Genomic DNA, 27,573 nt, shown 5'->3' with positions numbered 1-27,573 from the left:
ATGGAAGCCATTGCAAAGTTTGACTTCAATGCATCAGGAGAGGATGAGTTGAGTTTCCGAGCTGGTGATGTTCTGAAGGTAAGTGCAACGCAAGATCCCACCAAAGCATTTTCTTTTTAACACAGTAAGTTTTCAACATTTGTGTGGAATATTATCATAAACTGGAAATATCTCCCACAACCCCGCACAGTTGAGCATACCAAGCTGATACCTGAAAGAGATAAAGGGGCACACAGAGGCTGGAGATTAAACAGACAGGAAGTATGAGGCCCAGTGATAGGAGGAAACTACCTCCCCACTCTAACCCTTTTGCTAAAAGAAAACACCAGCAGCCATCTCTCTAAAAGCCGGAGCAGGTTTATTGCTTTGGAAACCTAGTTCCAGTAAAACAATTGTCACGTAGAGGTTGTCTTTAATAACGTTGTCATTTCAGTGTTGTTGTCCCAGAACAAGAAAATGAGTTGCATTCCATTTGGGGGGAAAAAGAAAAGAAAACTTTTTAAAATCAGCCACTGGTGAGGCTCTTCTAGCCAGTATGCAGCTGCCCAGATCCCCAGAGCTTTGTCAGTTTGTCATGAGGTTAACAGTGTGTCGGTGTTCACCCTAAAATATTGCTATCCACTCTGCATGTCTTTAGGCCATGAAAATTTCCCAAGGCAGCACTAGAGGCAGCACTGTAGGCAGCTATGCTGGTCCACAGAAAGTTGTCCAATACCTTGTATGAGGACCGACCAAAATATCACACAGCTGGGTGCAAGCTTTCATGTTCTCCAGAACTCTTCATCAGGCTGGATGTCTTTTTTTATGTACATATGTTTGAAAACAAGATGTTTCTAGCCCTGATGGAAAGACCTCTGGTCTGCAGCTAGTATATCAAGGGTAGTGCTACTGGGCTTAAAGTACAAACCTAAGCAGTCTTTCTAAATCCAGTGAATTCAGTGGGCATAGAATGGTGTAATTCTGCTTGGGATTGCATTTTTTCCTTTGAATGAAAGAGCACAGGATGTGTCTTTATTTGCAAATAAACATGCAAATCAGAAGGGGATGCAAAGGCCCTCCTACAGGGTAATTCTCTAGAGAGAAACTTGGACTGCAACTTCTCCTTCCCCCAGTTAACTCCAGCTAAAAACCTGTCTTTCTCTTTGCCTCCTGCAAAATTGCTTACTGCTGTTATGCCCTCACATGCGTACACATCTACCTACTCTAGGGTTGCCAGGCCCCTCTTCGCCATCAGTGGGAGGTTTTTGGGGCAGAACCTGAGGAGGGCAGGGTTTGGGGAGGGGAGAGACTTCAATGCCATAGAGCCCAATTGCCAAAGTGGCCATTTTCTCCAGGTGAACTGTTGTAATAGCAGGAGTTCTCCAGCTAGTACCTGGAGGTTGGCAACCCTATCTCCACAACAGTGGTGGCAGATCTACTCATACGTTTCCATAGAAGGCTTCCAAATATCTAAAATATTAGTCCTTAGGCAATTGTCGTCTGTATGCCATGTGTTCAAATATTGAAAAAGTTCTAAGATCCTGAATCCATTGATTTACTGGAGGTGAGCATTTATCTCTCCAGTGTTGTAATAAAAGACTTTTAGCTGGAGTAAGGACATAGAAGGTGAAAGAATATGCACTAATGAAAGAAATCCACTTTACCTCCCTCACCTAAACTTAACAGTGGACCTGCTATAGTAAAATAACAGGATGGTGTGGATGATGAGGTAGGTTACAACTAGGGTTGTACAAAAAAAAAAATCGGTAAATTTTGAGTTCGGGTTGATTGGGCCTGATTTTTTTTCAGTAAATCCAGAATAAGGCGAATACCCATGCTGGTAAATATTGATATTCTGCTTATTTCCGGGTGTACTGAAAAATTCGAGCCTATTATAGTCTATTTGGATTTTTTCAAAGCTCCTGTGGGGGTGTTTTTGGAGGTAGAGTCCCCAAATTTGCAGCATGGCAGTAAGGGACTCTCCTTAGACGGTCACCAAAGTTTGGTGAACTTTGGGACAGGGGGTCCAATTTTATGGGCACGCAAAGGGGTCACCCCTATCCTCCAGGTATTTGCGAGCCAAGCTGTCCATTGGTTTTCAGGTTCAGAAGTTCAGCATTGCCGAGGACTGGCGGGGAAAGCCAATTGGCGGGCTGGCGCCTCAAATTCTGGGGGCTTCGTTCATATCTGGGGCTCATAGCATGATGTCCATGTAAATTAGCTTCCAAACTGATGGAAACGGCTTAAATGCAAGTAAAATAAGGCACGGAAAACATTTCTTTTGGTGACAAATGACATCCTGTGAACAGTCCTTTATTGTGGTCATCAAAAATCTGATTTCAAGAGGTGGTCATGGTGCAGGGAAACGAAGCCTCTACTAGGGGTGACCAGTTTGACAGCAGGTTTTTTTTATTGGGGGGGTGATATTGGAGCCAGCCGAAGTCTTAACCACAGGGGCTGTCTGAAGGAGATTGCTCATCCACACAGGTGAGGGAGTCTCCTTCAGAAGCCTGATGGTGTGAGCAGCTGTTGAAGCCAGTTCTTTTTAGTTGGAGGGTATATCCCTCCGGACGGGACTTGGTGAGCCCCACCGTTTAAAAAACCCTTATGCTTGATCCATATCAACCCACTGAATGGTTGGTCAGGCCAAGGTGTCTCCGATTACACGACCCCGACCTTAAAAGGGCCACAACTATAGGGCCCTAACAAAACCAGTTTAAAAAAAGATAGAAAAATGGGAGAAAGCACAGAGCTGTGCCTCTGAGCAAAGATGAATAGCCAAACCTGAAAAAGCCAACTATTTATTTGAATATTTATTCAGCTTTTTCGGGAATCGCCTATTCAGCTTCGGGGAGATGCCCAGGTTTTGGCGTTTGGTAAACCCGATATCCAAATATTGCCAAAACAGCTAATTTCATTGATATGCACAACCCTAGTTACAACTCTCCAGTTTCAGGGACTTGTTAATGGCAAACTGGTATAAAATAAGATAACGTTTTGGATCAGGGGTTGTGACAGTCCCTGAAAAAAGAATGTCAGCAGCCATAGTAATATTCAAAATCAGTGTCACACAAGGGCAACATGATAAAGACTGTAACATATGTCTGATACACATCCTTTATTACACATGAATATCCTTGTGTGCCTGCACATAAGCACACATGCACATTACCAGAATATATCTGAATTTTTCCAGTACATCCCTCCCCACAGGTTAAATTGGATCATTTGTATTTCTCTAGTGCAGACCATTAAAAACAAAACAAACCTGTAACAGCCTCACAAAGAATGCCTTAAGCTCTCCTTAAGATCTTCAGAGCAGAACTCCTCCATCAGAGAGACATTAGAAATACACAGTCCAGATTCCTCCAGCATCTGAATAAGCCTTTGGGAATTTGGACAAAACTAACAAGCACGTTGTCTAATACCTTCCCATCTTCCCCATATCTCTGCTTCTCCTGGATGTTCCTTTAGCTCCCCCCTTGGTTGCTGCTCTACCAGAACTCCTGATACCAGCAATGCCATACTCCCAATCCAGTCTGCAATTATCCTTCTAAATTACTCCAAGCTGAATTTATTTTCCTCCTTGCATCCTTTTCCTTTTGATTTCATTGCCTTCCCAGTAAGGCTTGTTCATTTGCTACAGGGCTGGAATTAATTATTAGGCTAACTATAATATAAAGTATGATACTAGTTAAGGTGGGTCCATTACATAGTGCTGATGTGTGCAAAACAAACCTGCAGTGGTGTGAGATTATCCCTTGGTGCCTGAGGAAGATTGCTTGCTTCTTTGTGACTGTCTATGAAAGGTGGGAAGTTGGGATTGCAGCCTGTGCACAGTGCAGCTTATGGGTTTTGGGGTATCCTTGACCAAGAAGTCCTCAGTAAGCCTACTCCCTAAGTGGGCCCACTATTTTGCCACTGTGTACTCATTTGTGTTTTCCCTCTAGGTCTACTCAGTACTGCTACTCAAAAGGAAAGAGTGAGGTAACTGGCAGCAGCTGTTGCCTCTCCATGTTCCTTTCACTGCTTACGCTTCAAAGAGGGCAGAGAGTAGACATGCAGCAACATCATAGAGGAGAAGCAGCAGGAGCAGCTGGGGGCTTTCAGGATTGGCCATGCCGCCCCACCTGAGGTTTAGGCCTCAGCAGTTGCCCAGTGTTGCCATTCCCCCACATTGGCCCTGCCTGTGAATCAGAGGGATATGGCTAGGGTTGCCAACCTCCAGGTACTAGCTGGAGATCTCCTGCTATTACAACTGATCTCCAGCCGATAGAGATCAGTTCACCTGGAGAAAATGGCCACTTTGGCCATTGGACACTATGGCATTGAAGTCCCTCCCCTCCCCACCCTTCTCAGGCTCTGCCCCCAAAACCTCCCACCAATGGCAAGGAGGGACCTGACAACCCTAGATATAGCACTGTCATTAAGTCCCTTAACCCAAGACTGGTTTTTCGTTTGGTGTATAGATCTTGAGCTCTCAGGATGATTGGTATAAGGCTGAGCTGAAGAGTTATGAAGGTTATGTCCCAAAGAATTTTTTAGATCTTCGCATTCCTAGGTAAGTCCAGTGGGTACTTTGTTTCAGATTTTGAAGATTTTTTTTTAAATCTCGAGGGTATGTATTTAATAAATTATAAAGCAAAAAGTATTGAGGTGTAGAGAACAAGCTATGACAAAATTTAATATAGCCTTGCCTGCGGTTTACACACTTGGCCGTCACTACAGGTACACGCCCTCCCTATGTCCTGTTCTAACTCTCTGTGAATCACTTCCCAAGTGTTACGTACAGAGATGCTCTTGACCTAAGAGATGTAAATAGCTCTCTTATAGACCTCATTCAGTAAAAATGCAGACATGATGTAACTGAAACAAAATAGCAAATAGGGACTAATGAGGAGATTACACTGTCAAAATGCGTTGTAAAAATGTTAATCTATCCATTCCCTGCCCGTTAGGGTTGGCTTGAGTCCATAAACTACCCAAGCACATGTCTGAGGCAGCAGCATTTTAAGGGGAATCAATTACGTGGCATGAGAGCTCTGAGATATGTCCCCACAGTTTAGGGTATGTTGCAGAGGATTCAGGGGACACTACCACTCAGTCACATGTTGTGGCTGCCTGGAGTGACAAAATATCTTGAATCAGCTGTGCTGCCTGTCATCTATGTTGCTAGTAGAAGCTTCTTCAAACTTCAGCCTTTCCAAACCTGCTTTGCTGAGCCTACTGTGTCATACCAGAGAGCTCGCCTGGCCATTTAACACCATCAGGCAAGACAGATGCTAATATAGGTTTCTAAGTTATGATTTGCTTCTTATTAACCTGGTGCAGGTGTGAGGGAACTGTGCTTCTACGTTCCTGGGGGAGTGGCTTGTCTGTGTGTGTGTGCGCATGCATGTGTACATGTTGCACCACTGGCCCCTGCTAGATAGAGCCAAAAAGAGTTGCTTGTGTAGAACAGTTCCATCTGCTGGCAGGCCTGTGTGTTTCTAGAGACACAATGGATTGATCAGAAATTTCTTTGTTAAATTAGAATCTTATACACATCACCTCCATCAGTTGTCTCTTACTGGGAGTCCTACATGGAATGAAATGTTTCTTCTGACATCAGATATATATGTGTACTTATAAGTATTGCATTTAATGGTGGGAATAGCATGTTTCTGGGTGTATCTCTGAGCTTCAAAAACACTGTGAATGAAATTGATGATTGGTTATGGGCAAGCAGGTCATATTGGGCGCTGGAAATAGGTTCAGGGGCATTTTTTCCATAACCTTTGTTTTGTTACCAAATTATTAAAAAGTAAAGGTCCCCTGTGCAAGCACCAGGTCATTCCTGACCCATGGGGTGACGTCACATGTCGACGTTTTCTAGGCAGACTTTTGTTTACGGGGTGGTTTGCCAGTGCCTTCCCCAGTCATCTTCCCTTTACCCCCAGCAAGCTGGGTACTCATTTTACCGACCTCAGAAGGATGGAAGGCTGATTCAACCTTGAGCTGGCTACCTGAAACCAACTTCCGTCAGGATCGAACTCAGGTCGTGAGCAGAGCTTTTGACTGCAGTACTACAGCTTACCATTCTGTGCCTCGGGGCTCCTAACAAATTATTAGGATGTGCTATATTAGAAAAGTTAATGTGGCATTTCTTATCTTTGTATTGTTTTTTTCTTTAGCCTGGCTTACTTACTCTGTGATCATTAATCAATGAGGGGTTTTCCTATTCACAGTGGTGACTGCCGCCCTAATGAAAAGTTCTGCAGAACTCTTTTACCAAAGAATATTGCAAAAACTCTGGAAGAGCTGTTTAGATATATGATAAGAGTGGCCAGAGTTTCATTTGCAGCAAAATGGAAAGCAGAAGAGTGCCCTGTTAGAGAAGACTCAGAGAGTAAACTAGCTGAACATGCAATAAAGGCAAAATTGACAACTAGTATTAACAAAAAAAAATCTAAACAATTTTTTTAAAAATGGAATTTATATTATGAGTACTACTCTTCAAAAATCACCTTGATTATGCAAGTATTAGGGAAAAATAAATTTAAAATTGGGGAAAGAAAAAAAAAGAGGTATAGAAGTATATGTCTAATATTGTGAGTAGTTTTATCTATTATATGCTGTATCTGACACTATAACAATGTTTAATCTTAACATCGCATTTAATAAGTATCATATAGAATACTTATGATTTGTTTTAAGATTAATGGAATGGTTAGTTGTTAAACTATTATTGCTTATTACTAATACATTGTTGTGTTTATTCTGTATTGCATAGAATATTATTGTCTGCTACACTTTTGCCTTTAGTCCTGATGTCATGACTGTCATGGTAACTGCAGTTTGAGATTTTACTTTTTTCAATCTATTTTTCTTTTTCTGTATACTGATTCTTCTATATCTATTCTATAACTCTTCTTCTATATCTATTCTATAACTATAACTAACTTTTATTATTAGAATTATATATATATAATTCTAATAATAATTTTTTTTTTAAAGAAAAGTCATGACTGTAATGGTACCTGCTGTTTGAGGTTTTACTGCTGAAGCTGGAGGGTGAAAGATTCAAAAGTGATAAAAGGAAATATTTGTTTACACAATGCATAGTTAAATTGTAGAACTCCCTGACCAGGATGTGGTGATGGCTGCCAACTTGGGAGGCTTTAAGAGGGGAGTGGACATGTTCATGGAAGAAAGGTGAATTCATGGCTACTAGTAAAATTGGATACTAGTCATGATGCATACCTATTCTCTCCAGGATCAGAGGAGCAGGCCTATTATATTAGGTGCTGTGAAACCCAGGCAGGATGGTGCTGCTGCAGTCATCTTGTTTGTGGCTTCCTAGAGACACCTGGTTGGCCACTGTGTGAACAGACTGCTGGACTTGACGGGCCTTGGTCTGATCCAGCATGGCTTTTCTTATGTTCTTATGTACTTTTTTCAATCTATTTTTCTTTTTCTGTATACTGATTCTTCTACATTCTATTACTGTGTATGTGTGTATATGTATGTATGTATATAAGTATAAAATAATAATAATAAAACAAGAAAAGTTCCAGAGAACTCAAACGCTTGTGCACTATTTTTTGTGCCATTTGGGTTGACTTAAAAATTGGTTTTACATGGATTTTGGATTTGGATTTTTCTGTGATGTTCTGTTTCTCTCTACTCTCTACCATTTCCTTTTGTCACTGCCTTTATTAATCTCCACGTGATTTGTTTCACTTGACAGCTGGTTCCATGAAGGAGTTTCCCGCCACCAGGCTGAGAATAAACTCAGAGAGAAGGGAGTTGGCTGTTTCATTGTCCGAGCTAGCCAGAACTCCCCAGGAGACTTCTCTATCTCTGTCAGGTAACTGTGCTTTTTATTCTTCTTTTCTGACTTTTAAGAAAGACTGATGTTTCAGAAGTCTTCCCTTCAGCACACATCATGAAATAGTGGTGCTTTCTGCAAGAAGTGCTTTCTGCAAGAAGAGGGGAGTGGACATGTTCATGGAGGAGAGGGGTATTCATGGCTACTAGTAAAAAGGGAAACTAGTTATGATGCATACCTATTCTCTCCAGGATCAGAGGAGCAGGCCTATTATATTAGGTGCTGTGGAACACAGGCAGGACAATGCTGCTGCAGTCGTCCTGTTTGTGGGCTTCCTAGAGGCGCCTGGTTGGCCCCTGTGTAAACAGACTGCTGGACTTGATGGACCTTGGTCTGATCCAGCAGGGCCTTTCTTATGTTAAGAAGTCTAGATAAATCTATTTATTTTTATACCCTGCCACATGACTCCAAGGAAGCCTCAGGGCGGATTACAACATAATTAAAACAATAATCACTTTAAAATTCAACAATCTAAAAACAGAAATAAAGCAGAACAACAGAGTAATATAAAGCAATTAAGCATAAAGCAACTGCCCTTTTTATCCCTCCTCTTGAACTCTGGTCAGTTGCCAAGAGCACTGCTATGGCAATGAAGTAGACTCCTTGAAGGTGTTGCAGGAGATGTCCCATCCCAAAATTGTATCCTTAAGAATCTTGCTCTTTTAAACAGTAATTTTTGAGGGCATTCTGAGAGCAACCATGTTTTACAGGATTGGTTCTTGTAGGTTATCCGGGCTGTGTGATTGTGGTCTTGGTATTTTCTTTCCTGACGTTTCGCCAGCAGCTGTGGCAGGCATCTTCAGAGGAGTAACACTGAAGGACAGTGTCTCTCAGTGTCAAGTGTGTAGGAAGAGTAATATATAGTCAGAAAGGGGTTGGGTTTGAGCTGAATCATTGTCCTGCAAAACGTATCAAAGGTAATGTGCTAATCATTGTCCTGTAAGTATCAAGATAATGTGCTAATGAGGGTGTGGTATGTTAATATGGAACCATTGTATCCTGAAGTGATCTGTTAATGTGTGAAATCCACACTAACTTTTTGATACTTTTTGCAGGACAATGATTTGATTTGGACAATGATTTGATACTTTTTGCAGGACAATGATTCAGCTCAAACCCAACCCCTTTCTGACTATATATTACTCTTCCTACACACTTGACACTGAGAGACACTGTCCTTCAGTGTTACTCCTCTGAAGATGCCTGCCACAGCTGCTGGCGAAACGTCAGGAAAGAAAATACCAAGACCATGGTCACACAGCCCGGATAACCTACAGGAACCAATGAACTCTGACCGTGAAATCCTTCGACAATATTTTACAGGATTGTTTCCTAACTTGGCGATCCAGTCTTATTACACTATTTACTATATGTCCTACACTGTTCCTATAGCATTGTCTTAAATTATGAATCTGCCTTGAGTCTCAGCGAGAAAGGCAGACTATTAAAAAAGTAACTATAAATAAATAATGTGAACTTGTAAGTGCAAGTCCTTTGATTATTGAACATTGTTTGCGAATATATTTTGTATTCTGAAATTGGAGCTTGTGCTGTTCTTGTTAGTACCTGGAGGTTGGCAACCCTGTCTCAAGCTGATAGAGATCAGTTCACCTGGAGAAAATGGCTGCTTTGGCAATTAGACTCTGTGGTCCCTCCCCAAACCCTGCCCTCCTCAGGGTCCGCCCTCCACTGGTAGCAAAGAGGGACCTGGCAACCCTACCCAAAGCGCAGTTCTTGTGCTAATTGCTCCAAAGTGCGGTGCCCCCAGGGTAAATGCACATGCAGAAACTGAGGTGAAGTTGCACCCCATAAAATATTTGGACCACACCAAATAAACACATCCCCACACTCCAGAGATTGTCCCCTGCAAGAAGACATGCAGTGGTGCCTGTTCCAAACACTGGTTCTGGCACCATGAGCTTCTATTTTAGTTGCTACCAAGAAGCTTGTATTTCAAAGAAGATTTGAATAAGAACTGAAACAGCTGAGTGGAGTCTGGGGTTTGGGGGTGATTTGTTGCGGTCCAAAGATTGTTTTGGGGTGTAGCTTGGCCCCAGTATCTGCATGTACATTTGTGCTGGATGCACCCCACTTTGGAGCAGCTGGCATAAGAACTGGGCTTTGGACCAGGAAACAGCATTTGTCACCTTGGAGGGCAGAGTCACCTGAACGTGGAGGTGTATGATACGTGGTGGTTCAAACCTTATTTTGGGGTGCAGAGTTTTTAAATTACCCCCCAATATTTGTCATTCAATTCACAAATAAGGAAGAAGGAAATGTGAATAAGGAACTCAGAACTGGGAACCAATTTCAGATGGAGCTCAGCTATAAACAGCAGGGCTGTGGCGCAGAGTGTTAAGCTGCAGTACTGCAGTCAAAAGTTCTGCTCACGACCTGAGTTCAATCCCGACAGAAGTCGGTTTCAGGTAGCTGGCTCAAGGTTGACTCAGCCTTCCATCCTTCTGAGGTCAGTAAAATGAGTACCCAGCTTGCTGGGGGTAAAGGGGAGATGACTAAGGAAGGCACTCGCAAAACAAAAGTCTGCTTTGGAAACGTCAGGATGTGACATCACCCCATGGGTCAGGAATGACCCGGTGCTTGCACAGGGGACCTTTACCTTTACCTTTTTTTTTTTTTTTTTTTACCTTGGCTGTTATTTAAGACCATTGAATAAACAATGGGAAGTTTCTGGCTTATTGTTAAGGACATGACTCTGTACTTTAGTAAAGGTGAGGTGACTTATTTGGAATAAAATACAGAGGTAGGAATACAGTGTTGAGCTTGACTGTGACTAAAGTGCCATCCTAAACAAACTTACACCTTTCTATTGACTTAGAAGGGTTTGATGCAGTTTAGGATTGCACTATAAAGCTACAGTAGTGGCCTAAAGTGGAAGAAAACTGGATCCTGTGACAAAAGGAATAATAAATTCCTCACTCACTCTAAATGAGCAGAGTCCCATGTGCTTAGTCTTCCTGAGTGTGACCCCTTAAAATGCATAGACATAAAACAGGGAGGGAGAGATCTGGATGGGAACTTGATGTTGTCTTCTGGGTTCTGGCTGGGAGACAGAGGGTGTTGCCGCATGGCCCCAAGTTCGATGCTGTTGGGAAGTGGGATTTTTTTTTATTCTTCCCCACAGCATTGTGGTACATTTATGTACCTCCCAGGATTTCTCTGGCTTTTGTCCAATCTTTCTAGAACCTGCTTTGCTTTGAAGTTTTGGGAAGGATCACAACAAAGCATGGGTGGTTGCTATGTGGGTGGAAAAGTTCAGATTTACCTGGTCCCACCTGCATAGCAGCCGCCATTTCCCCCATGGTTCTTTTTTATCAGTGATTTCATGCCGCTATGTTGACATATCATTATACCAAAATATGCAACAGGTTTTCTGAATTCCTACCTTTCGTTTTTTTAAAAAAGTCTCTAGCCCCTTTCCTAGAAGAAGAGTTGGTTTTTATATGCTGACTTTCTCTACCACTTAAGGGAGACTCAAACCAGCTTACAATCACCTTCCCTTCCCCTTCCCCGAGAGAGCTCTTAATAGAACTGTAACTTGCCCAAGGTCACCCAGCTGGCTTCGTGTGGAGGAGTGGAGAAACAAATCCAGTTCACCGGATTAGCATCCGCCGCTCATGTGGAGGAGTGGGGAATCAAACCCGGTTCTCCAGATCAGAGTCCACCGCTCCAAATCACTGCTCTTAACTACTACACCACGCTGGGCTGGGGGGACATCTCTCTAACAACAAAATAAGACTTACTTTTAAAAAAATGAAAATTTGGAACTCACAAAATAAAGGTATATCAATATAACTCTATTAAATCACTGATTAAAAAGAAACTACCAGAGAAACCTGCTGTGTGGAATACCTGTTGCCACTGTACTGTACTACCAGGCGCAGCAGCAACAGGGTAACTACATAAGCCTGTCCTCATGTGGATAACACCAAATGACCTGACAGAACTGGTAGCAATTTTAACAATACATGGCAAGCAAACTGATTGCTGACCTACTGTCATCACCATCACCACCGCTCATCGTTGTAAAAGCAGGGCATTGACAGCATCTGTCATTAGGGAGGGAAGCCAAAGCGCTACCTTACTAAAATCAATCTGGGTGGAACCTACCGGTAATTCCGGCTTCTGGCAGGCGGATGGATGGTCCTGAACCCAAACACAGGTATCCCACCATGGTCTGGTTTTTAAAAGTGGCGGTGGTCTTCCAGGGTGTCAAGCAGAAGTCTGTTTATTCAGAACATGTGTTCGACCACTGACCACTGACCTATGAACCCTCCAAGCGACCCTTTGAATCCTTTAATACAATCTAATTGGGGGAAAGGAAAAAGATGATTGGATTACATCTAAGTTGGTGATGAGGCTGTGGTAGAGGATGCAGTTTTGAAGAGTAGGGTATTTTCCCCCCTGTATCTGGCAACACAGAAACCACATATAGAGAAACAACCACAGCTCTTTTGCATAATCATACTTCATAAAAGAAGACAGACAGACAGATAGACAGATACACACACACTTGTCTGGCCTATTACAAAGTGTTAAAAAATCTGTGGGTGTTTTTCTCTCAGCTTTCTGCCAGACAGTGTTTTGTGTCTGCTACTTGAAGGAGCACTGATGTGGCCTTTATATTGGTCATTGATTTGGATTTGATGTGTGATTGTTTTATTATGTGCTCCTGTTCAATTGCTTATTTTATCTTATTTTTAGCTAGTGGTATTTCTTTTCTTGACCATTGTACACTGGCTTGAGCATTCTTAGTTGAGAAAGTGTTTAGTAGGCATTGTAAAGTGATGCTGTTTTGAAGGGCACAGGAGAGAGGCTAATCTGTATTTTTCTTATGGCTGCCTTTCTGAGTGCTATTAGATTGGAAATATTATTTGTTATATGTTGATACCCTATCCTTTTTGTTTTCAACCTATTTAGAGCTGTTCTTATTCTTTGGTGCACGTTCTCTTTGTTAGCTGCCTTAAGCACTATTTGTTGGAGTAAAAAACAGGCATGAAATACTTGAATTAATCAATAAATAAACTTGGTTCACCAAATAATAGTTGATTACTCTCTCCAGTTCATTCAGTTAATATTTAAGGCTGTAGTGATGATTAATTCAGTAGGTCAACTGATTTTTAAAAATTGATGGACCGGAAAAGTGCCTCCAATTACCTGGGCAGCTGTTGTTGCTATTGTTGCTGCTGCTTTTGAAAAAAAATATTATTTTTAATACAAGTATTTTAGTTTAGTTTATTGGACAGACAAAGAGAGTTTAACCATTTAATATAAGAGTTTAGAAAAATCACAGGTGGCTAGCACTGTCCACAAAGAATCTATAAATCCGACATTAAAAACCACAACACTCAAAAACCAGTTGAAGAACATTTGAATCTTCCAAGTCATTCCATTGCTGACGTAAGAGTGGCAATCCTCAAACAAAGAAACTTCAAGGGGAAATTACAACTAGGGGTGTGCATTCTGATATGCTGAACCGAAAAAGGTACCATTTAACAATAGCTGAAAAAGCCAAATCCTTAATATCTGAAAAAAATAGGCCCTTTTTGTGGCTTTTCCAGCTTTTGCCAGCTATTGTTAATGGGCAACTATTTCCTATAGAGTATAATGGAGGCATTTAAATTTTAAATTAATATTATCATTATTTATTTGATTTGTACCCTGCTTCCCCCCGGCATGGCTGGCGACTTCCAACAACAATATAGTTAACATCAACATTAAAGTATCAAAACATACAACTTTAAAACCATAATTCCTATTCTAAAATTACAAGAAGGTGCCCTAGACTACGTAACTAGCTCATGAAGTGAGCCGTCCTCATCGGAGAAGGTCAGTCCAAAAAGAGACCAACAGACATCAAGAGGCCCACAGGTCCAAAGGGAAAAAAAAACAGGAAGGGACAGGGGGAGGGCTAAAAGGAAAGCGAGTGGGGAAGGAGGGAAAGGGCAAAGGAAGGGAAGGAAAAGGGGGGAGGGACCAGCTGATCTACATAACGGTTGTTGTCCTCATCCATATGCTTGGCAGAACATCTCTGTCTTACACACCCTGCAGAACTGAGCCAAGTCCCACAGAGCACGACTCTCATTGGAAAGAGAGTTCCACCAGGCTGGAGCCACGGCTGAAAAAAGTTCTGGGGCTCTTTTTTTTCTTCATTTTTTCCTCTATTTGGAGGCCCATAAAATTGGAAACTCTGACCCAGTCTTTACCAAACTTGGGGATTCATCTAAGGAGAGTCACCAGTAGCTATGCTGCAAATTTAGTGCCTTAGAAAAACACCCCCCAGAGCCGTGCAAAGATTCTCCATAGAGTAATGTTTTTGGATATCCGAAAAAAATCTGAAAAAACTATATCAGTATGGGGAGGCAGCTTTTTCAGATAAATTGGGTCTAATATACCCGAATCTGAAAAATGCAAAAAACGTTTTTTAAAAATTGGTGCACACCCCTAATTTCAACAGGAGATTGCTGAACTTTCACAAGTTCAGAAAAATGAACCTCCCAGAGCTCAACGGGACATAGGATTCTTATCTCAAAACACATGCTAATTCTATTGGACTCCAGCCTAAGTGTTTCACTACAGACCAACATGGCTATGCTCTGAAACAACACAAAGAGACAGCCCCTCTTCTGTTTTACAAAGGAAGAAACACTTGTTGCTACAGAACTATGTATATACGCAATGTAATTGATTAATCAATAATTAATCAACTGAAATTCATGCCATTCATCACCTAAGATGTTTCTAATTGGATGAAAGCCCTGTAATATTTTAAGCTCAATACTGAATAAAACCACCATCTCCATTGGTTTCCAAAGTTCAAATGTGGAAAAAATCAAAAATTAAAAATTGTATCTTGGGCAATATTCAGAGACAAATCAATCAAAAGATCAGGCTAAAAATACAAATAGAATTTCTTGACCCTTGTAACTCACTTCCAGTCTCACTGGAATCTCATTAGGACCTTAACAGCAAACCATGGTTACAATTTCCTTGCTCAAACTCTTGTTCTAACATGTTGGGGGTTTTTTATGCTGCAGTGCATTTCTGTATAGTGGGTGATATTACATTAGAGTTATCAAAGGGGAAGGAGCTCATCTAGGTTCTGCCTCGTGGGAAGGAACAGTGGACAATCTGAGTGCTTTTGCAGAAATCTCTAAAGGACCATGTTGCTAAAAAAACACTTGAAACCTCTTGTATCGCACAAAGGACCAGAGTCCAATTTCAGAGTATGTGGTAAATGTGACTCCAATGAAGTTACCTTCTGCCAAACAGACCCTTCTAAATCAATTTTGAAACCTTTTTTTGGGTGAAGACTGATATTAATGGTCTTAGAAATATAAAACTGTTCCATTTTCTTCCCTTGAAACTAGGCATGAAGATGATGTCCAACACTTTAAAGTCATAAAAGACACAAAGGGCAACTATTTTTTATGGAGTGAGAAGTTCTCATCACTAAATAAACTTGTGGAATACTACAAGACATCTTCCATCTCCAGGCACACTCAGATCTTCCTAAGGGATGAGACGCAGAAAGAGCAGCAGGTACACCTTTCATTGGGGGCTCGGTTTCTTCAGCAGCCAGAAAGAATTCTGCATCATTTTAAGTATTGCTTTAAGAACATTTAGTAACTAAACTTAATGGTGATTTTTGCCATCATATTGACCAGCCAATCGTTGGTTGTATAACTGAGGTTTAGAACAGAGAAGAAAGGTAATCCCTAAGACTTGCCAAGTCAGTGAATTACTATCAGGACAGGAAAGTGAAGATTTGAATCAGTTGACCGAGGAATAATAAAACATTGGTTCTTGTAGGTTATCTGGGCTGTGTGACCGTGGTCTTGGTATTTTCTTTCCTGATGTTTCGCCAGCAGCTGTGGCAGGCATCTTCAGAGCAGTAACACTGAAGGACAATGTCTCTGTGTCAAGTGTGTAGGAAGAGTAATATATAGTCAGAAAGGGGGGGGTATTTGACCACCCTCCTACAGGACCACATTGGAAAAACCACTTCTTACATCAAAGATTCAACTCATTTCATCAACAAAATCAGTCCGTTGAGACTCAATCCACAGGATATATTAGTCAGTTTTGATGTTGTATCCCTTTTTACCAAGGTTCCAGTGAAAAACACAATCTCATTGATTAACCAGATTTTTCCAGAAGATATAACAGCCTTATTTCACCATTGTTTGACAACAAGTTATTTCCTATGGGATAAAGAATTTTATGAACAGATTGATGGAGTAGCTATGGGAAGTCCACTCAGTCCAGTAATAGCAAACTTTTACATGGAATATTTTGAAAAGACAGCATTAGAATCGGCACCTTACAAACCTAGAGTCTGGTTCAGGTTCGTAGATGATACATTTACTATTTGGAGCCATGGTGAAGAAAAATTAATGGACTTTCTAAATCATCTTAATAATATCCATCCAAACATTCAGTTTACCATGGAAAAGGAAATTGAGGGTAAACTCCCATTTCTTGATACCCTTGTCATCCGTAAAACAAACTTTCAGTTAGGTCACAAGGTCTACCGGAAACCAACTCACACAGATCGCTACTTACACAAAAACTCCAACCACCACCCCCGACAGAAAAGAGGAATAATCAAAACATTAATGTACCGTGCAAGACGGATCTGTGAACCACAGTTTCTCAAGGAAGAAATTAATCATCTAAGTCACGCACTGCTAGCAAACGGCTATTCCAGAAATGAAATCAGAAGGGCCATTAAACCAAACAAAAGTCAGAAAACTCAGGAAAAACAGTCTCCCATAGGAAAGGTATTCTTGCCATTTATTAAAGGAGTCACTGATAGGATGGAGAAACGTTTGAAAAAACATAACCTACAAACGGTGTTTAAACCCACCAAGAAAATACAACAGGTGCTACGATCAGCAAAAGACAAAAGAGACCCCCTCACCTCTGCAGGAGTATATCGTATACCCTGCAGTTGTGGACAAGTTTACATTGGGACCACAAAACGCAGCATACAAACAAGGATAAAAGAACATGAAAGATACTGCAGACTTGGCCAACCTGAGAAATCAGCAGTGGCTGAACCAATGAACTCTGACCGTGAAAGCCTTCGACAATAATAAATCACTCTGCCAAGAGTGGAGGAGGGAGAGAGATAAGACTCAGAGCTAAAAGCTACATGTTAAGTTTTTAAAGGAAGCCAACGTTGAAACGTTAAAATTTTAGAAAGGTATGAGAGACCAAACTGAATGTTTATTTTGTAAATAGGAGCTAAATGTCTGAAAAGAAAAAAAAGAAAATGTGATTCAATGAAGATTAAGGAGAAAAGGAGAGTAGGGTAACGGAGCTCCCCATTCCATCTACTTCTTAATGTCTTGGCTCAGTCCTGCTTAATATCTATACTATTTGCTTTGAAAGTTCTCTGAAGGAAAATACAGGCTGAGGTTTCTGTGTGGTAAAGGGCACTGTACACATGCTCAGAGCACTTTTCTCTATTACTACTTCATGTATGGAGTATTTAGCCCTGAAAACAGATTCTATAGTTCTGGCTACAGGAGTCATCAGAAATTAAGCTCTGATCAATGTCCCATATGGCATGGGAAGCGTTGCTTTATTTCTTGAAACAAGACAGGATTTTCATCTGCATTCATAGTAGTAGATAGATAGATTTATTATTACAGCCTTAGCCTGCAAAGATACAAACCATATCAATAAAACCCATTGCATGTTAAAATAATCTCTTTGTAAGAATACAGATAAAATTTTATAATTTAAAATTAATATTAACATTAGTGACCTTTTCCGAACAAATTTTAATTACTGCCGAACACTATTTGACTACCTGTAAAAGACTTTGGAAGTCCCCCTCCCAAAAGAAGAATTTCATTTTCTCTTCCTCTGGACTGGATTCCATTGTGTTAATGAGAGGAAGAATTAACTTCTAACGAATTCCCTCATAATAGATGCACCTGAATAAGACATGGTTTATATTTTCAATTTCTCTTGACCTGCAAAGGCATCCCCACTCAGATCTTGATAACTTCCTATGTTTTTCCTCCAGGATTGCTGAAGATAAGGCTGATCTTCTCACCAGGGTTAGGGCTCTCCTTTGCTTATTTAGCTCTAAAACATACAGATATTCAGCTGGAACTAGATGATAGCGAATTCTAATGGGAGCCAAATAAACTGGGGAACTCATGAGCTCTATTTGTCTTTCTGTATTGAAGAACCTTTGTCTCACCAAAAGCTTTGCTTGCTCTCTTTTTAGCTCTAAGAGGGATTGAGGTGAGAAACCAAGATTCTCCATTCTTTTTATAGACTGCTTCCACCATCTGGATCTATAATTGTCCAAACTAAGCAGTGGTAAAAATCCCTCTGATGTCTCATGTGCCTTTAATCAAAGAAAAATTGATGCTAGAGTAATTGTTGCCTCAATTTTTAGCATGCCCATTTACAAGCGAGCCCAGAAATTTGAAATAAGATGGGGGGCTTGTAAAATCGCCCGAAGAAATTTGGACTTTACTTTCTCCAGTGGCATATAACTGGATTTAACCGAGCCCAGGATTGTGCCATATAAGATTTGGCTAATAGATTTGGCCTGGAAAAGTTTTCGACCCGCAGGAATATAAAAGGCTCCTTTTGTCCTAATTTTAAAAAATATATATTATAGGAAGCATTCATAGTGGTAGGAAATCCAATGTATATTTATTATTCTATACTTATTAATTTCTGTATTTATAATTACTCTTGCAGAATAAGTATCCCTGTCCCACCAATGGGCATACGTAGTGGGTGGAGTTAGCATGTCCACACTCTTATTATATTTTAACAACCTTGGTTGTAAATTCAAAGGGGTCATTTTATTTATTGTCCAATTTTCTCACTGAGAATAAAGGCAGATTACACAGTGAAAGTCAATGCAGTCAATATGCTGAGCATCTAATAAGAAATGTGATAGGACTAGGATTAAAGAAATCTATGGTTATAGAGACTATTTGCAGATTACAGTCTCTGAAATAATTCTTGGATTTTAGAATGACTGCTGTTGAGTTTGAATATCGGTTGTGTAATTGATCAGATTACTTAGATGTTGCATTGTGACACAATTTGTTGGTGCATCAAGAGAAAAGTATCAAGGAGCGCCATAGAACAGAGACAAGGAGCAATTTATGGAACACAGTGGTGTGAACATAAAATAAAATGGGGGGGCAATTTTGGGACTGAGAGATGCATTTATGCTGGCTTGTTAAAAGGACTCCAGGTAGACCTTTTGTTAGAACTGAACAATCCGCATCACTGTGGACTCTATTGTTTGTCTGACTGTCTTTGCAAAGCATAGAATGCCAAAGGAACATGGAGCAGGGTCTGGTTTAAGTCTAGTAGGGGAAAAGTTGACAAAAAGTGATGGGAATAAGTGCAGCACGAGAGACAGAGAGAGGGAGAGAGAGAGATCAAAAAGGTATTTGGGCAGCAGGAAAGTCTCAGGCCACGAGCAGCCTGTTCTGGTCTGTGCCAGGAGAATGAGGAAATGGCAGATCAGAGGTTGCAAACCATTACGCACAGAACTGAGAGGCAGAAGGCACAGTAACTACAGTAACCAAAGCCTTGCTGAACCAGGAAGCGGACTCTGGTATTAAATTACCAGGATGTGAGTACGGAGGCAAGGCAGAAAATACGACATGCTTACAATAGCAATGAAATTTTACAACCAGTGTTTTGGGGTGAGCAGCACTTTCTTATCAGGTGCAAAGGGAAGGAATTTCTTCAAGGGATTAAGGGTCATATAATGCTGACCTCCTATCAACCTGTTATACATTTGTAAAATTCTGCCTTTAGGATGCAGAGAAGGGCATTTATATAGAAGGTAGGTAGGTAGATTGTTTGAAATATTAGCAGAACCAGAAGGCAGATTGTGTTAGGAAGGAAATGTGACAGAGGGAGTAAGGGATTTGCATTTGCATTTGGCCAGTGGGAAAGAGAATTTTCAGGGATGAGTCTTAAACCATTTTTACTTCAATCATGTTATTATGCAAATGTGAGATCTACATTAGTCAGAATGTTTCATTGTTTTACGAAAAGCCTGTTTTTCTTCATTTTCTTCTGCATTTAGTGATGACCACACATTCACACAGAGAAGGAGAGGCTCAAAGGTTATTTAAACCTCATAAGCAGCATACCCAGGATGCTTCCATATGGGAATGGAAAAGGCACGCTCATTGCAGCAGCAGCAGCAGCAAGCACTGTGGGAACTGGTTGAATTGCATCTTGGAATGCTGTGTCATGCCAGTGCAATTGGCAATTGGACTCTATACCCAGCCCTCCTCAGACTCCGCCCCAAAAACCTCCCACCAGTGGCAAAGAGGGACATGGCAACCCTATTCCGCAGTGCCATTTTATTAATTTGAAATGGTGCCTCTCCCTGCACACTGCAGTCCCGATCTGAACTGGTCCTGTGTACACCTCACAGTTAAGTTCCAGGTATGGAACCCCCAGAGTGTGTTGAGTTGACAAGTCCAGGACAAACACATGGGGGACACAGCGACTTTGTAATGGGTCATTAGGTCACATGTCACCCTTGCCAGTGGGTCACATGTCACCCTTGCCAGACACAGGACCTAGACAGATGTACAAAACATAACAGCAGAAACGTCAACTTTGTTTGACTGTGTTTCCTTCCAGGATACATGTGTTCGGAGCCTGACCAAACGGGCACAGGAAGCACTTCACCTGAGTGGAACTGCAAAAGAGGCTGGAGCACCAGGCCACAAGAAAGATGGAGACCATTATTCACCACAGCTGCCTAAGCAGGTATCCTGAAGAGGGCAGACTAGAGATCCAAACTATGCTGGATTCTGTTTATTTAAGAGTTGTACTTACAGTGCCATCCTAAGCGGAGTTACATCATGATATTAAGCTACCTTTATATTTTAGTAACATTTCATCCTAGACCACCCCAACTCAACCCTGCTAGTTTATCTAAGAGATCTCAATCCATGGTAATACACAGTAAGAATGCTGATCTGAGTACATTACATGGCATGCTGGGAAAGTGTCTGGCTCCTGCTGGTGGCTAGAAATGCTGTAATGTAAAAATACTTCACAACCCAAAGGAAAGGCCTGTCTTATAATTGAAAAAAAATGCCAAAACTACACCCCAATTTGGCAAAAGCAGCCACTAAAAAGAAGGAATGAAGACTAAACCCCATCAAAGACAAAAGAGTGCTGTCTTTCAGTCCTGTGTTTGACATCAAGCAGAAAAGTGAACTAGCTACACAGAACACACACACACACCTGCTTTAAAGCCAAACTGAGCTTGACTGTCTCTTAGCATCTCTAGGAGGGAACAATTGACATACACATTTGTTTTGAGTCACACTGACCTTTTGTGATGGCTCAAATGCAAGCAAGAGACCCTCAGGGGCAATTTGAAATGTTACATTTTGTAAAAGGAAATTGGAAAATACTTCCAGAACTGCAAACAAGGATGTTAGAGAATCTACAGGGCAATACTTATTTTATGGAGAACAGAGGCTGTTATACTGCCAGCTCTTCTGAGAAAAAATATTTGTGAACAAACTCTACCTCGTTTCTGAGAAAGTGATAATCTGGAGTAGCCTACCTCTTTTATATGGTAATGAACTCTGCCAAGCATTGGAACACCCCTCTACTCTCTGCTCCCCCCCACACACACATACACTTTCTACAGGCATCAAAGAAATGGCGTTAGAAGGTGTAGCTGAATTTAATTGTTAGAGGAAAGGAGAATGCATCTCTTCACTGCAATCAATTCCATGTAAAGATGGGATGATAGCATATAGTATAAGACAGCGATGATCATCCTTTCCATATTAGGACTCTTGTACCTTGTGAAGATGGGAGGATTTCTGGATTGGTTTATGTTACAACGCTACAGGGATTTGAGCAAGCAGGAATCTTGTGATGCCGTAGAGATTAGCACAGTTGTCTAGGCACAAGCTTTTGTAGACTAGTTCCTTGAATGGCAGATTTACACACCTTGGGGTATTCTTCACGGAGATTTGCTGCTGTTTCGACGCTGATTTGCGTCAGAGTCAAATTTTGGTTATTCACTGGAGATCCGTATTTTCCCCCACTGAGCAAAATAAGCAGCATTAAAAGAGAGGCAATCCAAACCACTTTTGAGACGATCTTTCCTGTGGACGCGTGTTTTGTTGCTCGGATACCCATGAAAAAATGTTTGCTTCGCTCCCCGGGACATCTCCTTTCTCCTCCCCCAAGAACGGTGATTGGCTGGGGGAGTTTCGCGCTTGGACAAGAATACCGCCCCTTTTGCTGCCTGCCTGCCTAGAATCCTGGCACTTCTCTCCCTCCGTCCCCGCACGCCTTCCCCGCCTCTCGCCCGGGATGGGCCTTGGAGCTGGGCCCACACCTCCAAGCCCAGGAGTACGTCGGACGGACGGCTCCAGGGGGAGACCGGCGGGGCCACTCCATGTGCTCCTCACGCGCTGGTGGTGGTGGTGGTGGTGGCAGCTCAGTCTAGGGCAGCTGGACCCGTGGGGGGGGGATGTTCAAGGGAAGGGGCTGTTGGCCCCTCTACCCCAGCGGGGAGGGGGAATTTTTGAGAATTCGGATGGGAAAAATGTTCATCCTGAGAGCGGAAAACCCAAGGCAAAACTCCCTCCCATCACTCTTCTGAAGAGTGGCGGCTAGCCTGCTCTTATCTCCCTCCTCTCTCTCGATGCACTGTGGCCGGATCATGGCCTGCGCGCAATCCAAGGGCCTTCTTTCCTCTCCCCCCCCCCCCCGCCATGCACACTGGCTGGATCGGGGCTGGTGCGCAAGCTAGGAGCCCTCCTGTCTCTCACGATGCAATGTGGCCAGATCATGGCCAGCGCGCAATCCAGGGGCCTTCTTTCCTCTCCCCCCACCCCCGCCATTCCCACTTTCAGCTAAACACTTCTCTGGGCACATGGATTCCCTGCCCCCCCCCCAATCCTCTCTATCATTAAAGGGCAATGGGTTCCACACCTATAGAAAATAGAGGGAAGCTTTGAGGAAAGCGCTGCCTTCCCCCCCCCCCCAATTTGGAATCTGACTGTTCCAAAAGCAGAACTGAGCGAGGGTGGAAGAAAAATGGAGGAGACCAGAGGGACTGGTGCTTGTTTTTTGCGCTGGGGCTGGTGAACCGCACGAGCTAATCTGCTGGGAGGAGTTGGGGCGGAGCTGGGGGCAGGCATAAACAATGAGCCTGTTGGAAGGGGAAGCCTCCTGCAAAAGGGACAGACCAAACCGTTGTCAAATACAGCATACTTTGTTCCCATGAAAAACCAAAACTACAGATAATTGACGGGGATAAATCGCGGCCATGAAAAAAAACATTTAAATCGTGGTTTTTTTTAGTCCGTGGCAAAACAGAAGCAAAATCTACCGTGAAAAATGCTCCCTTGACATGGAGGGGAACAAATTGTAAACAATAGGGTCAAAAGGCAATGAAGTACAGGTGCCATGGGTAGGAACACGAATTCTTTCCCCAGCATGGCTAAAGACAGGTAATTAATTGCGATTTTCAGTGGGAAAATGGTACAATGGAAAAAGAGTTAACTAGCCCCTCTCCCCAAACCCCAGTCTCCTCTTTAAACTGCAGCTCCTGAAGCTGCATTCCATAGGAGAAAAATCATCTGCCTAAATAATTGTGGAATTATATAAAGAGCCTCCTTATTACATTACTGTTCAAAGTCCAAATGCATTTGATAAACACAGCAACAGTAAGAGGCAATAACACAATTATTAGATTGGCTAAGCTAATTTAACTCCTGTGGTGTGAGATAAATCAATAATCAAAATTGGGCCGCTAATTGGTTAGTGTCAAGCTTCCTAATTCTAATCCAACAATTTTGCAATTGTTTGTAACAATTTTACTTTCCCTCTGAAGTCCTTTTTGTTGAAGAATTGTGACTTTCAGGTTAGCAGCAGAGTCCTAGTAGACTGAAAGGTTCATGGCCATTTTAATGTTACTTTCGTGTTCGTGTATTTGTGTAGAGCCTGACCTGCTTGTCAATTACATGTAAAATGCAGAAGGCCGTTGTTAGTGGATGATTGCATATATGGGGCTGGAAGATGAGCAAGTGACTGTTATTAGGTCCCAGGCGGCATTGTGCTTCCTGAGCGAGACTGAATTGGCATCTGGGTTTGTTTGTAGGGTGTAATCCCTGGGATAGTGTTTAACAGCTACTTACAACCATTAAAGATACAGGAGAGCTAATGTACAAAGTTAGCCTCTGCCTGGTGTAAGACTATGGAAGTAACCAAATCAGAGGTGAGGTATCTCATGCTTGGAAATCTCTCGAGGGCTATATCAAATTCACGATTACTGTAACAGAACCACTGTGCATGCGCAGAGATGTCCTTTCCAGTGATTTCTGAATGAATGATGCATCAAAATTAGCATCAGCATACTTACAGGGACCAGGTGAAAACATTTCTGTATTTTCTCTGACATTTGTAGGGTGTTGTTGGAAGATTTTATTATTGTTCTGACTTGTACTGTTCTTCTGTCTTTTAGTTTACTGTTGTGGTTTTTTTAATATCGGAATGATTTAAACTAGTCTAAAGCATATCTCCCAATCCCTACTTCACTTCAACAGTATGACATGGTAAACAGTCTCAAAAGCTCCCAGGAATATTTCTGAAGTTTTATTGGTTTTCTTGTAACTCCCAGATCCACTACAGAGTATTTTAATGGTTATCTTATTACTCTTTAATTTCTAGGACTGGCATGGCAGAACCTTGGATATTCCAGTGGGGCTACAGAGCCAGAGAAACCATGGAGAAGGGCATGCACCATCTATGGTCCGAAGGTACACAGATCCTGTCCAGCAGCCACAGGTACGGAAGGCATGCCTTTCAGACATAGAAGCTGCATCAGCAAGTGGTGTAGGATTGTCCCCTCCCCATCCTGCTCCACTAACTGCTGTTGCCACTTCCCAACCCCTGCTCCACCCCTTCCCTCATTGTGTGATAACCTGGCCCCTGAGTATAGTACAAGTGCACATCCCAAACGTACTTGGAGACATTTTGCTCCAAGGAGCATTTACATTCAGGCATTACAGGGCCAACACAGCAAAGAATTTACATGGTTTCAGGCATGTTCTGGCCAGTACAGTTTCCCTCCCTGGAATATGTTAAGACTTATATTCAAAATCCTGTAAATCCAATGCATCAGCTTTTGATTCTTGTTCTGAGAGTGATTTAACCACGGAAGAGGGGAATTGTCTGTCTGTAGCTTGAAAGGCCATCCTCACAGGTACAGATGCAACTTCTCAGTAGCCCAGACAATGGCAAGGTATTCCTTCTACATCCTGGAGTAATTCTGCTACCTTGGCAACGGTTTCCTGCTCAGAAAGGCTACAGGGTGAGGCAGCTTGTTGCCCGCCTCCACTCCACATCAGCACAGCTCCCAGTCTTCTCAGTGACGCATCAGTGCTGAGAATAGAAGTCCTTTGGAAGTAAAGTGTCTGCAAGATCTGTTTAGTCACAAGCTTGACTTTAAGAGTCTCCAATGTGTTTTGACATAGTTCAGTCCAGGCTACCTTGTCTGGCTGTTGTTCCTGGTGTCAGTTAACAGCATAGCCCATTCACTGAACTCTGGAACAAACTGTCTGTAGTAACTCACATAGCCAAGAAAAGACTGATTTTGCTTCTTGGTGCAGGCCGTTTTTTTCAGTTTGCTTCTGTTTTGTTCACAAATCGCTGGGTTCTCCTCTGCCCCATTTTGTGTCCCAAAAATCACAAATCTATTGGTTACTTGTAAATCTGAAGCTCCCAGATCCACTACAGAGACTATTAATGGATATCTTATTTCTCTTTAATTTCTAGGATAGGCATGGAAGGAGCCTGGATATTCAAGGTGGGTTACAGAGCCAGAGAAACCATGGAGAAGGGCACGTACCATCTATGTTCCGAAGGCACACAGATCCTGTACAACAGTCCCAGGTACACAGGGCATGCCTTTCAGACACAGAAGCTGCCACAGCAGTAGCAAGTAGTCTCCTGGTATCCCTGGGTTTTGGGTTTTTGTTCCTGATCAGAAAACTGGAGAGGTGGTAACCCCCATTTAAAGCCATCTATGCTAGCAGCCATCCCTACCTCCACTGGCAGCCAATTCTTCAATTAAGGTGGAATTAGCATCTCCTTTCAAAATCTGTTTCAAAAAGCCTATGGCCTCTTAGCTGGGTGTCTAGGAATGGCAGGACATCAATGGCAGGACATAGAAGCCCAGGAATTCAGGAAAAAAATAGGAAAAATTATCAGGAATACCTGTGTAGTAGCTGCATGGCCTTGATACATAGACTCTGTGAAACAAATGACAAGCAATTAGTGCACATTTATTGTGTGTAGAAGATTATCTGGAAAGGCCCTTAGTGGATTGTTGAAGGCACATTATGGGTGGCTGAGATTTAACACATTCCTTTCTCTTTCTCTCTTATTAGCGGACGCAGTGGGTCCGTGCCCTGTATGACTTTGAGGCCGTGGAGTGTGATGAACTAGGGTTTTCCAACGGCGATATCATAGAAGTCCTGGATAGCTCTGATGCCTCTTGGTGGAAAGGCTGTTTACGTGGAGACTTTGGTCTCTTTCCTTCCAACTACGTAGAACCTGTGAATCCACATTGTTTGTAACTGTGTGTGTTGTAATGAGGCTGTTCCATCATGACAATAACAGAAAGAACCTCTTTCTGCAACCTGGGTAACATGCATAATTTTTACAATAATAACTTATTGGCTGATTTTTTTTTGTGTGCTTAATGGTAGCAAGAGATTGGGATTGTCAAATAGGCCACTTTAAATTTCCTCTGCATTATTTAACAAATCCAAACTACAGTAACTTGTTTCTTGCCTTCCATGGCTGTGTCTTTAAAAATTCCTTAAGAGAAGCTGTTAGTTTCACTTCAGTCAAAACTGTGAACCAGACCAGGTTCACGTTTGTTAGAATGCAAGTTAATTCATGCAAATTATCATAGTCCTTGAGTACCATTCTACTTTCTAGAGTGCGTCCAATGTATAGAATTTGAACACTGAGCTTTAGGATTACACTCAGAATGTTTTATTGAAACGTGACATTTTTTCTCACATATGGAGCCTGTAGGAAACCTTCATTTTTACAGCAGAAGCTGGCTGAACACAACTCTGATTGGTTAAAACTAATGATGTCATGGAACAATTTTTCCAGCTATTTTTAATTGTACACATTCCAAAAAATTAATGGATGCTTAATTAAATAAGTGTACATGTGGCTCCTTAAAAACAGAAAATGTGCCTGCAGTATAGAAAGGGGAAAAATCATTTGACTGTATTAGCATTCAATTCAACAATTAGTAAATGTTTTATTAGCTCTAGCATTCCAAACAGAGGAAGAAGCAGGGTTCACTCCATTGAGGAAAAATACATGGCAACTCCTATCTTTTCTGGAATGTCCGAATGCACCCTAATTTCCCATTACTGTAAGGTTTTAGTTTATGCTACCATGAAGGCTTTGCAGTGTTATTATGTACTCAGGCTTCTATTTAAGACATCATAGCAAAGTTGCATGTGTGTTTTTACTTAATTTAACCAACAATAATCACCTGAGAACATTTTTTTTTTTTATTCTTGAAACTGGACTTGAGGTTTACTGTTGCTGTTCTTACCCACCACCACCTCTGCCCTGCTGCCTCCCAAAAATCTTGGGACCGTTAGATGCAATTCAGTGAG

General features: G+C 41.8%; 1 protein-coding gene across 1 annotated transcript; it reads left to right on the top strand.

Moving 5' to 3' along the window:
* GRAP2 (GRB2 related adaptor protein 2) lies at positions 1–26,502 on the top strand. Its single transcript, XM_056846549.1, has 8 exons — positions 1–78; positions 4,449–4,540; positions 7,709–7,828; positions 15,238–15,409; positions 20,525–20,653; positions 24,593–24,709; positions 25,700–25,816; positions 26,314–26,502. The coding sequence occupies exons 1-8, from the start codon at positions 1–3 to the stop codon at positions 26,500–26,502; spliced, it is 1,014 nt and encodes a 337-aa protein (XP_056702527.1).
* Positions 26,503–27,573: the final 1,071 nt, after the last annotated feature.

Source organism: Euleptes europaea, chromosome 3 (assembly GCF_029931775.1).
Source record: "Euleptes europaea isolate rEulEur1 chromosome 3, rEulEur1.hap1, whole genome shotgun sequence".
NCBI lineage: Eukaryota > Metazoa > Chordata > Lepidosauria > Squamata > Sphaerodactylidae > Euleptes > Euleptes europaea.
The sequence above is the reverse complement of the archived record's forward strand: the minus strand, read 5'-3'. Positions and strand labels throughout refer to the sequence as shown.